At 39.4% G+C, this 14051-nt stretch overlaps 4 protein-coding genes across 5 annotated transcripts; 2 read left to right on the top strand and 2 right to left on the bottom strand.

Moving 5' to 3' along the window:
• Positions 1 to 219: 219 nt before the first annotated feature.
• LOC129745115 (c-Myc-binding protein) lies at positions 220 to 2185 on the top strand. Its single transcript, XM_055737964.1, has 3 exons — positions 220 to 481; positions 557 to 796; positions 941 to 2185. The coding sequence occupies exons 1-3, from the start codon at positions 467 to 469 to the stop codon at positions 1169 to 1171; spliced, it is 486 nt and encodes a 161-aa protein (XP_055593939.1). The 5' UTR covers positions 220 to 466; the 3' UTR covers positions 1172 to 2185.
• Positions 1628 to 3270, bottom strand: LOC129745113 (prefoldin subunit 3). Of its 2 annotated transcripts, none has more exons than XM_055737960.1 (3): positions 3131 to 3270; positions 2979 to 3067; positions 1628 to 2184 (listed from the first exon to the last, which is right to left on the bottom strand). In XM_055737960.1, the coding sequence occupies exons 2-3, from the start codon at positions 3060 to 3062 to the stop codon at positions 1693 to 1695; spliced, it is 576 nt and encodes a 191-aa protein (XP_055593935.1). In that variant the 5' UTR covers positions 3063 to 3067; positions 3131 to 3270; the 3' UTR covers positions 1628 to 1692. The 2 variants fall into 2 exon arrangements, with proteins under 2 accessions (XP_055593935.1, XP_055593936.1); XM_055737961.1 differs by having other exon boundaries at positions 3135 to 3196.
• Positions 3271 to 9894: 6624 nt separating this feature from the next.
• On the top strand, positions 9895 to 10859 carry LOC129745112 (NADH-quinone oxidoreductase subunit B 2-like). The gene is made up of 2 exons (XM_055737957.1): positions 9895 to 10047; positions 10102 to 10859. Exon 2 carries the CDS (start codon positions 10111 to 10113, stop codon positions 10750 to 10752), a length of 642 nt encoding a protein of 213 aa, XP_055593932.1. The 5' UTR covers positions 9895 to 10047; positions 10102 to 10110; the 3' UTR covers positions 10753 to 10859.
• A 1199-nt stretch (positions 10860 to 12058) lies between these two features.
• On the bottom strand, positions 12059 to 12900 carry LOC129745114 (uncharacterized). The gene is made up of 3 exons (XM_055737962.1): positions 12673 to 12900; positions 12479 to 12608; positions 12059 to 12398 (listed from the first exon to the last, which is right to left on the bottom strand). Exons 1-3 carry the CDS (start codon positions 12807 to 12809, stop codon positions 12102 to 12104), a joined length of 564 nt encoding a protein of 187 aa, XP_055593937.1. The 5' UTR covers positions 12810 to 12900; the 3' UTR covers positions 12059 to 12101.
• Between the last annotated feature and the right edge of the window lie 1151 nt (positions 12901 to 14051).

The raw sequence follows: 14051 nt of genomic DNA, 5'->3' as shown, positions 1-14051 counted from the left end.
CCCATTTATCAAATATCAACTGAACCAATAAGACTATTATCGGCCAAATATATTATTTTAATATTTTGGTGATTTTATTATAAATTCAATTACTATTTAGATATTTTTTGAAAATCAGGACAACTCAGTACATTTAATACCATTTTGAAAAAATAGGATAATTTAAAAAATCGACGGTTTCTCGAAAATCAGGACAAATCCTGATTTATCAGGACACCTAGCACCACTGTCCTAGGGTGAAGAGCAAGCGTGATTATTACTTTATTGCTTATCTGTTGTTACATATTCTAGTAAACTAACTAGAACCTGAAAAGTTCAACAGAATAAAACATTAAAAAGTTAATATTACAAGTTAATAAAATATCTTGGCTTCAGTGCTAAGTTGCGAACACTTTCGTCCAGAAAAGGTTTTTACGATATTCGCTTTGTACCTTTTTCTATCGATTTTCCTCAGCCCATTTGCAAAATGTCCAGTTTCAAGGTAATCGAGAATAAAATTCTCACGCGTTGATATTCTAATTGGATATTGTTCAAATTTATCCCATTGTCGTTTAAGCCCATTGATGGTTCCAAGGAAGATTTTCGCAAATATCTCGATCGCAAAGGAGTGCTGGATGCCATCACTAAGGTGCTCATCAAATGCAATTCGGATCGGCCGGAGAATGCCATTGAGTATCTGCTGGACAACCTGGGCGAAAAGCTTAAGGATAAGGACACAATCGCCCGACTGGAGAACGATCTTAACGATGCTCGGAACGAAATCGAAGCCTTGAAACAAGAAATCGACAATTTGAAGGTTCGAACATGCCGTTATTTTTTTTTATCTTAATGGTTAAATGCATATTTTCTTATACGTGGCTAAAAATCAATAGATATTAAGTTTTACTTAAGTTTAATTAAGTCTAAGGGATTTTTTTTATTAAACTTTTTTTTGCTTCAGGTATCAGCGAAAACAGCTGATGCGATGAGTAACAATAAGGAGGAAAGCGGGGATCCCCCGGCTGTTTCCAGTAGTGCGAATGAGAATGAGCAAAGGGCTACTCCGGTTGCTACCAAAGGAACTCCTGAACAGGTCAGTCTTCCGCCTACTTCTGAAAGCGGTGGGGGCGTCGAAACCGTCGCCGAAATATCCGAGCCAGTTGCTGAACCAAAGGAAACAGGTGCGCAATAAAAATTTCATTGTGAAGTTTACTTCATTTACTTTTAGTTTAAAGAAACATTGAATGTTTGATCTAAGAGTATGATAATTTAGTTCATTCCAATCGAAGTAAAAAAAAAAAATCTAAAACATCTAACAGATAGGAACATATCTGAATAAAAACAGATTTGCATAACAGTAGACCTGTAGTACTACTTAACATTTGGGTAAATATAATCAAACCATTCAAAATGCATAGTACAATTATGTTATTGATAAACATGTGTGTGTGCGTGACATTGAACTATACCCATTGTTTTGAATGAACAGGCGATTGTATTCTAGTCTTACAAAATCATAGAAATATACGAAACCCTTGCCCCAGAAATCTGCGTTATTAAAAGTCATTAGCTGCCGATTATCCTCATTATCTTCAAGGTAATATAATCCAAAGTATAACATATTTGTCATCTGTCATTCTTTGAGACCTTGTTAATATTCGACAAGCGATATTTTATTGGCTTAAACGTTACAAACATAAGTTAAGAATTAGCTCATTTTTCTTCAGCTGCTTTCTTTGCCTGTCTCTTCTTCACGTCGTAGTTATGCACCCGTGCCATGTTCACCTCGGTTGTTGTAATCTGGTCGCGTAGGAATTCCTGATCATGCTCCAGGCACTTCAAATTCACTTCGGCCGAATGCTTGTTTTGCTTCAACAAATCTTCGGCCTCATCCAGCGGATACTCGAGCATTACATTGGCGCCGAGCCAAAGACAGACAGTCTTCGTAGGCGGAACACGGGTCTTCACAAACACTTGTTCACTCAGTAGAAATTGCGTTTCCAACTCCTCGGACTGGTTCTTAAGAATTTTTATCATCTCGAGACTTTTGGCCAAATCCGGAATCTGCTGACGCAATCGCCTTTTGCGGGAGATAATATTAAATTCCATGAACTTATATTTGCTATGCTGTTCGTCTAAACTTTTAAGAACTTTTTCCACATTTTCCTCGTCTCCAGACTGTTTCATGTATGCTTCGACATCATCCTGTATAAAAATAACAAAAAAAAATCCTTTAAGCCGTTGATGGTTTTGCGTTCTCCTAAACCAAAGGAATGTCTGGCGGTGCTGATCCTTTTTAACCTGCTCGAGACCGATTGCACACCGTGCCATGATTTTTTTCTGCTGTTATCAGCTAAACCATGGGTGGTCAAGATTTTCACCAAAATTTGCTAATTTTGAAGCTAGCGGACAGCAGAAATTGATTTTTTCTTTATGAAAATTTCGCATCATGGTTCCGCCTGTTGGTTTTTTTATGTATATCGAAAGAAAAATGTCTTTAATAGTCAAAATGCATTTAGCCCGAGGGTAATAAGGTTTTTGAATTCTGAAAAAATGCAAACATGGTTCAACTTCAATGTACATAAATGTTCATAAAGAAATTCAATTTCTGCGGTCTGATAGCTTCAAAATAAAGCCATTTTGGTAAAAAATCTTGGCCACCCATGAGCTTAATCATTCATTGTGAGTTTACTATTGCTCCAAAGAACAGCCGCCCATCTTTTGATATTAGAGTGTAATTTAATTCATTCATTGCAATTACGGTAGCCTTCAAGTGATATGTAACCACCAGGATCTTCATAACCTTAAATAAAAAATGTTTCACATGAAGTTATCCAAATTTTAAATTGGCTTAATTTACGGGATAATCATGTAATACATAAATCTATCCTATGATATCAAAATTGTTCAAAAATTCCAGGTGTATGAAATGCATAACCAGTAATATGGTAGCCCTAGAATCACTCCTAAGATAGTAATAGCTGATGGAAAGTTCTTACCACAAAAACTGCTTCCGGAATTCCAGCGTACGACTTCTGGTTGTTTTCCAATTTCGGTAAATCGATTTTTTCCAGTTCGAGCATTGTGCCTAGAATATAAAAATAATGTCAACTTCAACGGAACTAGACGAAAATTTAATTTATCTTCTCACTTGCCGGGCAAAAAAGTCTATTTTTCGGAAATGCTCTTTTCTTGAGAACAACCTGGTGGTGTGTGACGAATTTATCGATGTTTCACTCATGCAAACCAACACTTTCATATAATTACACATCTAGCAAAACGAGTTAATTTTTGACATATTTCTAACGCACCGGCACCAGGCAGAAAGTCAAAAGTTCTGTTCAATGATTTGACATTGGGTAATTAATATTTGCTGACATCTTTATTACGAAAAATCGCATATCAGTTTCGAAAAATATAACGTTGCAAATTAAATTATTCGTTTCTATGTAAGATTCATACGCAAGGTGAAATCAAAAAGCTCTTAACATGAACATGTATAGAAGAATGGCCAATTTAGCATTGATTTGACAGAACTTCGCAGTCCACAGTTTTTGTATAGTAAATACTAACAAAATTTTCATTCGTTTCGCATCACTCACTGGAGACGGTCGAGTTTGTTTTCTCTCGCGTGTGTGGCAAAAGTTTTTTTTTATTTGCCCCTTATACCTACCGTGTAGTGCCGCTATCCGAATTATCCGGACTTATGTACCGTTACACCGGATAGCTTAGTTCAGAACGGCAGTGAAATTCTAACGCTCGTGTAGCTGGTTCGTCAAATCACCCAGCAAATTATCACCCCGGCTGAATACAATAGCCTTGGTTCAGCATCCATTCGCCATCAAACAAAGGACCACGTTGTTGGCATCAGGTTTGATAGAGTGGTCCACATTAATAGAGTGGTTCATTATTTTTTCCCAAAAAGTTTTTGGGTTTTTATTTTATTTTTTTTTTTTATTTGGTTTTCTTCTTTAGCTTTCCTCTTTCGTTATTATTACTATATAAATTATAAGATTTTTTTTTTTTTTTTTGAAATTTATATTATATATAAATTTTCTTTTTTTAATTTAATTTTAAATTGCGGTTGCATCTCCTCCAGAGCCCATTAGTTCGGAAAGTCACCGGCTGATGGATGACGACGGCGAGACGGGCAAAGATCCCCCTTTACGGGAGGATATTTCCGAGGAAATTCTTTCCGAGGAAATTGTTTCCAAAGAAACATTACAAGACCACCCGATGTACCTCACGGACACGGAAGATGACCCTTCTCCTCTCCCAAAGACCCTTTTCCCACAAATGCCTTTTGTGTTTGGAAACTCCACGCTAGCATCAACCCCTCAAGCAAACTCCCCCGTTGAAAAAGATAATGAGTTGCCTCAAACTGCCCCTCGCCGTCGGGTTTACCAACCTGAATCGACGGGACCTTGGGTAGTTCACATCCGGTCCAAAACTAATGGGAAATCACCCAATGTGATTTCAATCGCCCGGGACCTTGATCGTTCTTACCCTTCCGTAATCAGCTACCAGCCGATGAGACCGCACAAGATGCGCATTGTTGTTGGTAGCCTGAAGGAAGCAAATGCCATTGCTTGTGACCCGAAGTTTACGATCGAATACCGCGTATACGTTCCCGCTCGTGACGTGGAAATCGACGGAGTGGTAACCGAAGAGGGTTTGACCGTCGATGACCTAATGGAATCCGGGGTTGGCCGATTCAAAGACCCTGGTCTCCCCACGGTCAAGGTGCTGGACGCGCGTCAGCTGAAATCAGCATCAGGCGAGGGGGAAAAGAGAACATTTTCCCTGTCGAACTCTTTTCGGGTTACCTTTTCCGGCACTGCACTTCCTGATTACGTTGCGATCGGGAAGGTTCGTCTACCTGTGAGACTTTATGTGCCTTCGGTCATGTTCTGCCAGAATTGCAAGCAGTTGGATCATACGGCCGCCTACTGTTGCAATCAGGCACGCTGCTCTAAGTGCGGGGAGAAGCATGCGGAAGCTTCGTGTGAAATACAAGCATTAAGCAAGTGTTTGTATTGCACAGGCGAGGAATCTCATGCTCTCTCGGCGTGTCCGAAGTACATATCGCGCCGGGAAAAAATCAAGACTTCTTTAAAAACCCGCTCTAAGAAATCATATAGAGACATGCTGATGAAGTCTTTGCCAATCGTCTCAGAGAACCAGTTTGGCCTTCTAAGTGAGTATGAATCCGAAGGGGAGAATCCATGTGAAGGAACATCAGCTGGGCCATTTGTTAAAAAAAATGTTTCACAGGCTCCAAAAAGGAAACGCACAACTAACACACAACCCCGATCAGCTGCCAGCAAAGTTAATAAAACAAAAAATCCTCAAAGTGGAAATAGTTATTCTACCCCTCCTATTCAGAGACCTCCGGGTTTTAATCCGTCCCCGAAGGACTTCCCTCCACTTTCTGGTAAGTCAAAACCCCAGACTTCCCTTCAGAATTCAGGACCATCAGTAGCTAACAGGAATGCAACAATTCCCAGAGAAACTGCATCTGATCCATCGTCGAACAGTTTGCCCAGCTTTTCATCTGATGGTAAGATGAAATTTTCGGAAATTGTTGCGTTCATCTTGGACTTTTTCAGTGTACCAGCAGGTTGGAGGACTATGATTAATATGTTTGTACCTCTTTTGAGAGAAGTCTTGAAAAAGAAAGCTTGTACTATGACCCTCATCGCAGAAGCAATTTCTTTTGATGAATAACTCGTCCACTGAGGTAAGAGAAATTGTTTCTGTATTGCAATGGAACTGCAGAAGTATTTTACCAAAATTAGACTCCTTTAAAGTATTGGTACACAATTTGAATTGTGATGTGTTCGCCTTATGCGAAACTTGGCTCTCTCCAAACACTGATTTCAACTTCCATAGCCACAATATTATTCGCCTGGATCGAGATGGGCAAAGAGGAGGTGGCGTTCTTTTGGGGATCAAGAAATGCCACTCTTTCTATCGTATTCCACTACAACCATCTCCAGGTATTGAAGTCGTCAGTTGCCAAGCTAGAATTAAAGGCCAAGACCTTTGCCTAGCCTCGGTATATATTCCGCCAAATTCAAGCGTGAGCGGGAACCAATTGGCGAATATTATTTCACTTCTTCCAGAACCCCGACTAGTTCTGGGAGACTTCAACTCCCATGGCGTGGGCTGGGGTAGCTCACGTGATGATGATCGTGCTAACATGATATATGAGCTGTGCGACGACTTCAACATGACTGTCTTAAACAATGGGGAAGTGACTCGAATTAATGGATCCCAATCACAGCATAGTATTTTAGACCTTTCTTTAGCTTCTTCCTCTCTGAGCTTGGATTGTGCGTGGAAGGTAATCCAAGACCCTCAGGGAAGCGATCATTTGCCTATCAATATTTCTATCACCAGTGGTCGTAGTCCACCCGAAGAGATCAATATTCCTTATGACCTCACAAAGAATATAGATTGGAAAAAGTATGCATCAGGTGTCATTGAAGCCATCGACTCAACGGATGAACTGCCTCCGGAGGCAGAGTACAGTTTTATTTCCGGGACAATTGTGGACTGTGCAATCGGGGCACAGGTCAGACGGAATGAAAGCTCGACGATACAGAAACGGCCTCCCACTCCATGGTGGGATGGAGACTGCTCACGCGCGCGAGGTGAAAAATGCAAGGCGTTTATTGAGTTTCGCAGAACTGGATTGCCAGAGAAGTTCCAACGTTACTTGTCCTTGGAACGCAAGTTCAAGAACTTGATCAGGGGCAAGAAACGTGGGTACTGGCGGCGATTCGTAGATGGGTTATCTCGAGAAACGTCACTGCACACGCTTTGGAGAACAGCTCGAAACATGCGAAATCATACACCTTCGAACGAAAGTGAGGAAAGCTCGAGTCGTTGGCTGACACAGTTCGCGAAAAAGGTCTGTCCAGACGCAGTACCAGCTCATAAAAACTATCGGGATACAGAGAATAGTTCCGAAACGGAGGATCAATTCTCGATGGTCGAACTTTCACTTGCGCTCTGGTCATGTAACAATTCCGCTCCCGGACTGGACAGAATCAAATTCAACTTGTTGAAGAATCTGCCAGATACCGCTAAGAAACGCTTGTTGAATTTATTCAATAAGTGTTTAGAGATGAACATTGTGCCGCATGAATGGAGACAGGTGAAAGTTATCGCCATCCAAAAACCGGGAAAACCAGTTTCTGATTACAATTCGTATAGGCCGATCGCAATGCTCTCGTGTCTCCGGAAATTACTCGAAAAAATGATTCTCTTTCGGCTGGATAAATGGGTTGAATCAAACAATCTCTTGTCAAGTACACAATTTGGATTCCGTAGAGGAAAGGGTACGAACGACTGTCTAGCATTACTTTCATCAGACATTCAATTGGCGTTTGCCCAAAAAGAGCAGATGGGGGCAGTATTTCTGGACATCAAAGGGGCATTCGATTCGGTGTCCATAGAAGTGCTATCTAGTAATCTTAACTCTTGCGGACTTTCACCAATATTGAATAATTTTCTTTATAACCTGTTGTCTGAAAAAATCATGTATTTTAGTCATGGAGAAACCAAAGTTGAACGAATTAGTTACATGGGTCTACCCCAAGGCTCATGTTTAAGCCCCCTGCTATACAACTTTTATGTCCGAGAAATCGATGCTTGTATGGCACAAAATTGTACGCTAAGACAGCTTGCGGATGACTGTGTTGTTCATATCACAGGTAAAAAAGGCACTCAAATTAAACCTCCGTTACAAGAAACTCTAAATAATTTATCACATTGGGCCAGGAATCTAGGCATCGAGTTTTCGCCTAGTAAAACCGAGTTAGTAGTTTTTTCAAGGAAGCATTCCCCTCCTCAAATAGAGCTTCTTATGATGGGTAGAACTCTAACTCAATCTCTTAGTTTTAAATATTTGGGTGTCTGGTTCGACTCTAAATGCCTCTGGGGAAAACATATTAGGTACTTGACTCAAAAATGCCAAAAGAGAATCAATTTTCTTCGAACGATTACTGGAACCTGGTGGGGTGCTCATCCACAGGACCTCATCAGGTTATACCAAACAACGATACTGTCGGTCATAGAATACGGAAGCTTTTGCTTTGGGTCCGCCGCGCAAACCCACTTGATTAAACTAGAACGAATACAGTATCGTTGTTTGCGTATTGCCATGGGTTGTATGCAGTCGACACATACGATGTGTCTCGAAGTACTGGCGGGAATAATGCCGTTGAAAAATCGGTTCTTCGATTTATCGCTACGTTTCCTAATTCGAAGTGTTACTATGAATCCTTTGGTGATAGAAAATTTGGAAAGGCTTATGAATATTAATCCGCTAGTAAAATATGTAAACAATTATGAAACTTTTAGTCAATTAGAAATAAATCCTTCTTTATTAAATTCGGACACGAGTCACTTTTACCCGATTAGCAGTTCCTTGATAAGATTCGATCTGTCCATGACCGCTGACATCCGTGGAATACCAGATCACGTCCGACCCCACGTCATTCCTTCAATCTTTGCATCAAAAGTACGTGAAATTGACCCTACAAAAATGTTCTTTACTGATGGTTCTAGAATCGACGGCGCGACTGGTTTCGCAGTGTACAATGAGCGCTTTGAAGCTTCGTTCAAGCTTCGAGAGCCATGCTCCGTTTACGTTGCTGAATTAGCCGCAATTTATTGTAGCTTGGAACACATTCGCACACTGCCCGTAGACCACTATTTCATCTATTCGGATAGTCTCAGCTCCGTTGAGGCGATTCGATCGATGAAACTGATGAAGCGCTCTTCCCATTTTTTGCTGGAAATTTCAGGGATATTGGGCGCTTTGATCGAAAATTCGTACAGGATTACCTTAGCTTGGATCCCGTCTCATTGTCTTATTCAAGGCAATGAGAATGCGGACTCATTGGCTAAGGTGGGCGCGTTACAAGGTGAAATTTTTGAGAGGATAATAACTTACAATGAATATTTTTCAATACCTCGCACTTTAGCGATTAACGCTTGGCAGTCTAGCTGGGATAATGGCACAAAGGGACGTTGGTTCCATACGATTATCCCTAAGGTTCCGACGAAGGCATGGTTTAAGCATTTTAACATGAGTCGCGATTTCATTCGCGTGGTTTCTCGGCTCATGTCAAATCACTGCCGGCTTGACTCGCATTTGTTTCGTATACAACTAGTTACAAGCAATGTTTGTGTTTGTGGGGATGGCTACCACGACATTGATCATGTTGTGTGGACGTGTGAACGGTTTGATCGATCGAGGGCTTGGCTACTGGATACCCTTAGGGCCCGAAGTAAACTACCTGGGGTTCCAATTCGAGACATCTTGGCAAACTTAGATCTTGAATATTTGTACCCTATATACAAATATCTTAAAATGTCTGACTTGGTCGTTTAGTCCTCTTCCTCTCTGTCTTTACTCTATCTAATGCTCTTTTCGTCTATTCATTAGAACAACCTCTCGTCCGACCGGTTCGATAACACCGGAATGAAGGCTGGCCAGGAACACAATACCTGCGGTAGCTTACGAAACCACGCTACAGGAAGCCACCACCGACCAAAGACGGAAATCTGTTCTCGAGAGTGACCCTACACAATCCTCTTTCCCTCCCTCTTAGTTAATCAATTAACAGTTGAGTAGCCGCGACGATTACGGCCCCCCTCTTACTAACACCACATAAAAGTGAAAGTGAATACTCGGCAAAAAAAAACTTTATGAGTTAAATGCCTTAATAAAGCTACTTGTAAATAAAAAAAAAATACTAACAAAATTTTGAGAGTTTGTTTTTCGATTTTATTTTTATTAACCTAGTTAACTAACATAAAATTTGATTTTCCTGAAATTTAATTTTTTTAAATAATGATAAAAATTTCTGTTCATATCAATTAGAGAAAATAAAGGCGCGCGTTTTTGGTTTTCTGGCAACCCAGTCGTTATCCTCATTTAAAGTGTCAAAAATGTTATTTTGACGGATTTTGACGTGTGAAATTCTTGATTTCTTCGGAAAGAATCGGGCTTGCATTACATAAACGAAGTTTCTCAAAACATTGAATTTTTCGGTGAGTAACGATTCAAATTAGTTTCGTAAATTAAATTTTAATATTCTTTTATAGAAATCGAAAATGTTGCGCCTCCCCGCGGGCTTGATTGCCAGACAGGAATGGAAATTATTAGCGCCCCGTAGTTTGATTGTTGGTAATAAGGAGAATGCTCGGGAAAAAAGTACGCTTCCGGTCGTGGAACACGATAAGCCAGAAAAATTACCTTATTCTCCGTTCGGCACTAAACAGAGCAACTGGGGAGACTGGGCTGTTGCTCGTCTAGACGATGTATTGAACTGGGGCAGGAAAGGTTCAATTTGGCCTCTGACTTTTGGGTTGGCTTGTTGCGCTGTGGAAATGATGCACATCGCAGCTCCTCGTTACGATATGGACAGATTTGGCGTTGTATTCCGTGCTTCTCCACGTCAAGCAGACGTTATCATAGTAGCTGGTACGTTGACCAATAAAATGGCTCCTGCTCTCAGGAAAGTGTACGACCAAATGCCGGAACCGAGATGGGTAATCTCAATGGGAAGCTGTGCGAATGGTGGAGGATATTATCACTACTCTTACTCTGTAGTGCGTGGCTGTGATCGCATTATCCCTGTTGACATCTATGTTCCTGGATGTCCTCCAACGGCCGAAGCGCTTCTGTATGGTGTACTTCAACTCCAGAAAAAAGTGAAGCGGATGAAAACTCTACAGATGTGGTACAGAAAGTAAAAAGTAGTATCTGAATTATTTCAAGTGACTTTGATGATCAACTTGAAAAAGTGTATGAAATAAAACTTTTTGAGTTCGAATAAAGATCTAGTTTTATTGAAGCATTAGCAATTCGTTTTACAGTCTTTGGCTATCGATAAGAAAAGAAGAAGTCAATCACGACACAAATATTAATAGTTTTTCTGTACTATAAGAACGTAGAATTTCAATCAATAATATTTCGGCATAAATTCGTTTATTCAAGAGAAGCAGCTTCATTAAAGGTTACATGATCGAGGACGTCTGTATGCAATGCAAAAGATGCAGTGATTCAAAGCCTAGTCCACACTAAGCAACATGAACTGCGACTTTGTTGTTGTTGGAAACCTGAGATGGTTTCAGTGTCTCCCGAAGAAAATGGGAGACGTTGAGACCGTGTCGAGACGAACCGTCTCCTAGTGTGGACTAGGCTTAACTTATCGTATAAAATAATCAAAACGACAATAAAAAGATGGCGTTTTTGAACAAAGATCGTGACCGTCCCGGATAGAATACCTATTTTGTTCATTGTGTCGGAGTACGCCGTGTCTTTTTCCGACATAAAATGGACTAAATATGCAGATTTCATATTCTTGAGTTACCTAATCAAAATCTCGTTTTCATTTCTATAATGTTACTTGATAAAAATAAATTTAAAATTTTCGAGTAGTTGTCACTGCTCAAAGCAATAATCGATATACATAGGTACCTCACATTTGGCTCTCAATATGATTAAATTCTATGATTTGGTACTCAAATTGGTTACCCCATCAGTCTCTTCAAAACAAATTTATCACTTTCGATTAGAAATGAATGTAACAATGAACAAAAAAGCAATTTTTTCAATCATAAGTCCATTATTATTATTAATATTTATTAAAGACCCTTTAACAATTGTCATTCGGGTCAAATCATAAGGCCATGATTCTGATAAAATTAAATTTATAAAATCGTAGTTTAAAAACTTTCCATAAAATTTAAATAATCAGCTGTGGTCTGTAAATTTCTTAAAATTGGAAAAAAAATACCACAACGAAACAGAACTGTTTGATTTTTTGGTACCTAGTAGCAATCTCAACAGCTTTGAGTGAAAAGCGTTCTTGAGAAGTAAGTTATGAGCTTACTCCTCATGATACCGGTTGGATAAAACAAGTTGACTTTAGCAAAGGTCATTCAGATACTTCCAAAAGTATCTAGCAAGATAAGTCGATAAACCCTGGCTTCACAAATTCAAAGATTATCATTTTTCTTGTAGAAGTAATCTCAATTATCGTAACATAAACGCATATTTTCACTTCAAGTAATGTATTAATGTATTCAAATTGCCCAGGCTACCATGGATTAAGCCATTTAAGACGAGAATCTTTCCTCAGTGTTTCGCCATCCATACGATTGGGCGTTTTCGTGAACTGCTCAGATGCTTCGAAACGATTCTCTCGCTTTTGGCGTTCCGTAACATCCTTAACAACAACACAATCGCCATTATCCTTCAAGAATGTGTAATTGATGTCAGCTTTCGTTGGCTCACCATAAGGGAATCGGATCGGCAACACTTCGATCAAATGTTTCACCTTCCATAGCCGAGCGTTGTTCTCCGGGATATTCTTAACTACAGCAATAGCATTAGACTATAACGGAAAAAAATATAAGCAACGTTTGTTTTGAATAACTTATGGATTCCCAACGAGAGTGGCTTAGTAAAGATTACCTCGTACAAACCAAGATCTCGAAGAATCCGCTTTTCCCAATGGGGACACCCTTTCACTGGCTTAATTCGGCGAACCCGGAATAGTTTAGATGGCTCTCCTGTTTCTGGAAGCGAATGTGAACCATTGTCTCTGTTGAATAGGATAGGAACAACAATGTTATGTAAGATACAATATGATCGTCACTGAAATTTACCTAGGATAATAGATAATATTGTGCATCTTAACACCATCTTTATAAAGAAATTTTTTGTTGTGCTTCCCATAATTTCGAACGCTAGCATTTACGCTAATATTTAGTTTGAAACTGTTATTAATAATTGAACGAAACATTATCTTCTTCAAAATGCTATCAAAAGCAATGTTGAATCAGTGCGGTAAATTTTTTTTTTTTTTTTTCTTTGCTGTTTGTTGGCTGGGGCCAGTGAGCCCATCTCGCCTGGTGCGGTAAATAAATATATAAACAAAAAATCGCCGCTTTTGACTGATGTACGCTAACCATGATTTGCCCAAAGTTCAAGAAGATTATACTCAGATGTCTCATATATTTCTTTCGGGATTTTAAGCATTTTAATGGATCAAAAGTATTCGTTAATGAGTAGTGCCAACTTAACATGTGTCGTATTTATTGATTCATCCCGAATTAATGTCGCTAATCTTGGTGAACGCGACAACAGACTGCAGATGTTTAATCAGCCGAAAAAATAGTGTCTTCGTTTTACAAAACAATGCAAATTCGAAATCCCCTTGGTCTATTTTTGTTAACTTCGGGACTGCGAAATTGAGCTTTTATGAACCGTCATCCGAAATGTATTTCCAAATCGGTTTTGACAGCGAGCTGTCACACGTCACCGCCAACACGACGACTGAAACGGAATTCTCTTATACCTACAAATACCTCGATAGCTCATAAGCTCGATCCCATATGCCAATCAATAGATCGTGCTGTGTTCACATTTGGCAGATAAATTGAATTATTTTAGTTAAAATTTTAGAAACGTCGCAGCATGGTAAACTGGCTACAAAAAAAAGATTTATACGCCCGATGAGTACGCAACACGTGTTGCAGCAAAGCAAAATAGTAAATAATACTGTTTTCCCATTTACTGATTTAAAAGGTAAATGCTGGTTGGTTTGATTGTTTTCTTCAATAAGAATTAAAAAAATACAAAATTCTTTCAAAAATGATATTTATCGGAGATAAATAGGGACTGGTAATTCGGCTTCGCGTTCTTCTGAGCCACTATGGCCGCTGAATCCACCTGCGTTGCGTACATTCATGGCCTCCTCCGTTCGACTAATCCGGTCAGGTTCGGCTTTTCCGGCTGGAGGATGACGTGGAATACACGCAGCGAAAAGTAGTGCCATTGAGATAAAAAAAATACATCTTTGATTCAAAAACCTCATATACATTGAAACAAAATCCATTTTCCTTAATTCAAGTAAATTTTAAATTGAACCGAATTTTTTTTTCATTAAACCAATGTTCCTAATTTTTGAATCAAAAGATTTAAATTAAATTCAAGAAATTTTTTTTTCGACTCTGGATCAATGTAAAAATTCATTGATTTAGAT

This window comes from Uranotaenia lowii, chromosome 2 (assembly GCF_029784155.1).
Source record: "Uranotaenia lowii strain MFRU-FL chromosome 2, ASM2978415v1, whole genome shotgun sequence".
NCBI classification, from domain to species: Eukaryota; Metazoa; Arthropoda; class Insecta; order Diptera; family Culicidae; genus Uranotaenia; species Uranotaenia lowii.
This window is presented reverse-complemented; position numbering and strand designations above follow the sequence as displayed.

What these genes read in the sequence shown, in the direction of transcription:
- LOC129745115 (XM_055737964.1), top strand. An exon ending in AAGAAATCGACAATTTGAAG is followed by an intron (nt 797 to 940) that starts GTTCGAACATGC and finishes TTTTTGCTTCAG; the next exon opens with GTATCAGCGAAAACAGCTGA.
- LOC129745113 (XM_055737960.1), bottom strand. Translation starts at nt 3,062, where the DNA reads ATGCTCGAACTGGAAAAAATCGATTTACCGAAATTGGAAAACAACCAG. An exon ending in TTCCGGAAGCAGTTTTTGTG is followed by an intron (nt 2,185 to 2,978) that starts GTAAGAACTTTC and finishes ATTTTTATACAG; the next exon opens with GATGATGTCGAAGCATACAT.
- LOC129745112 (XM_055737957.1), top strand. Translation starts at nt 10,111, where the DNA reads ATGTTGCGCCTCCCCGCGGGCTTGATTGCCAGACAGGAATGGAAATTA.
- LOC129745114 (XM_055737962.1), bottom strand. Translation starts at nt 12,809, where the DNA reads ATGTTTCGTTCAATTATTAATAACAGTTTCAAACTAAATATTAGCGTA. An exon ending in AATATTATCTATTATCCTAG is followed by an intron (nt 12,609 to 12,672) that starts GTAAATTTCAGT and finishes CCTATTCAACAG; the next exon opens with AGACAATGGTTCACATTCGC. An exon ending in GAGATCTTGGTTTGTACGAG is followed by an intron (nt 12,399 to 12,478) that starts GTAATCTTTACT and finishes TTTCCGTTATAG; the next exon opens with TCTAATGCTATTGCTGTAGT.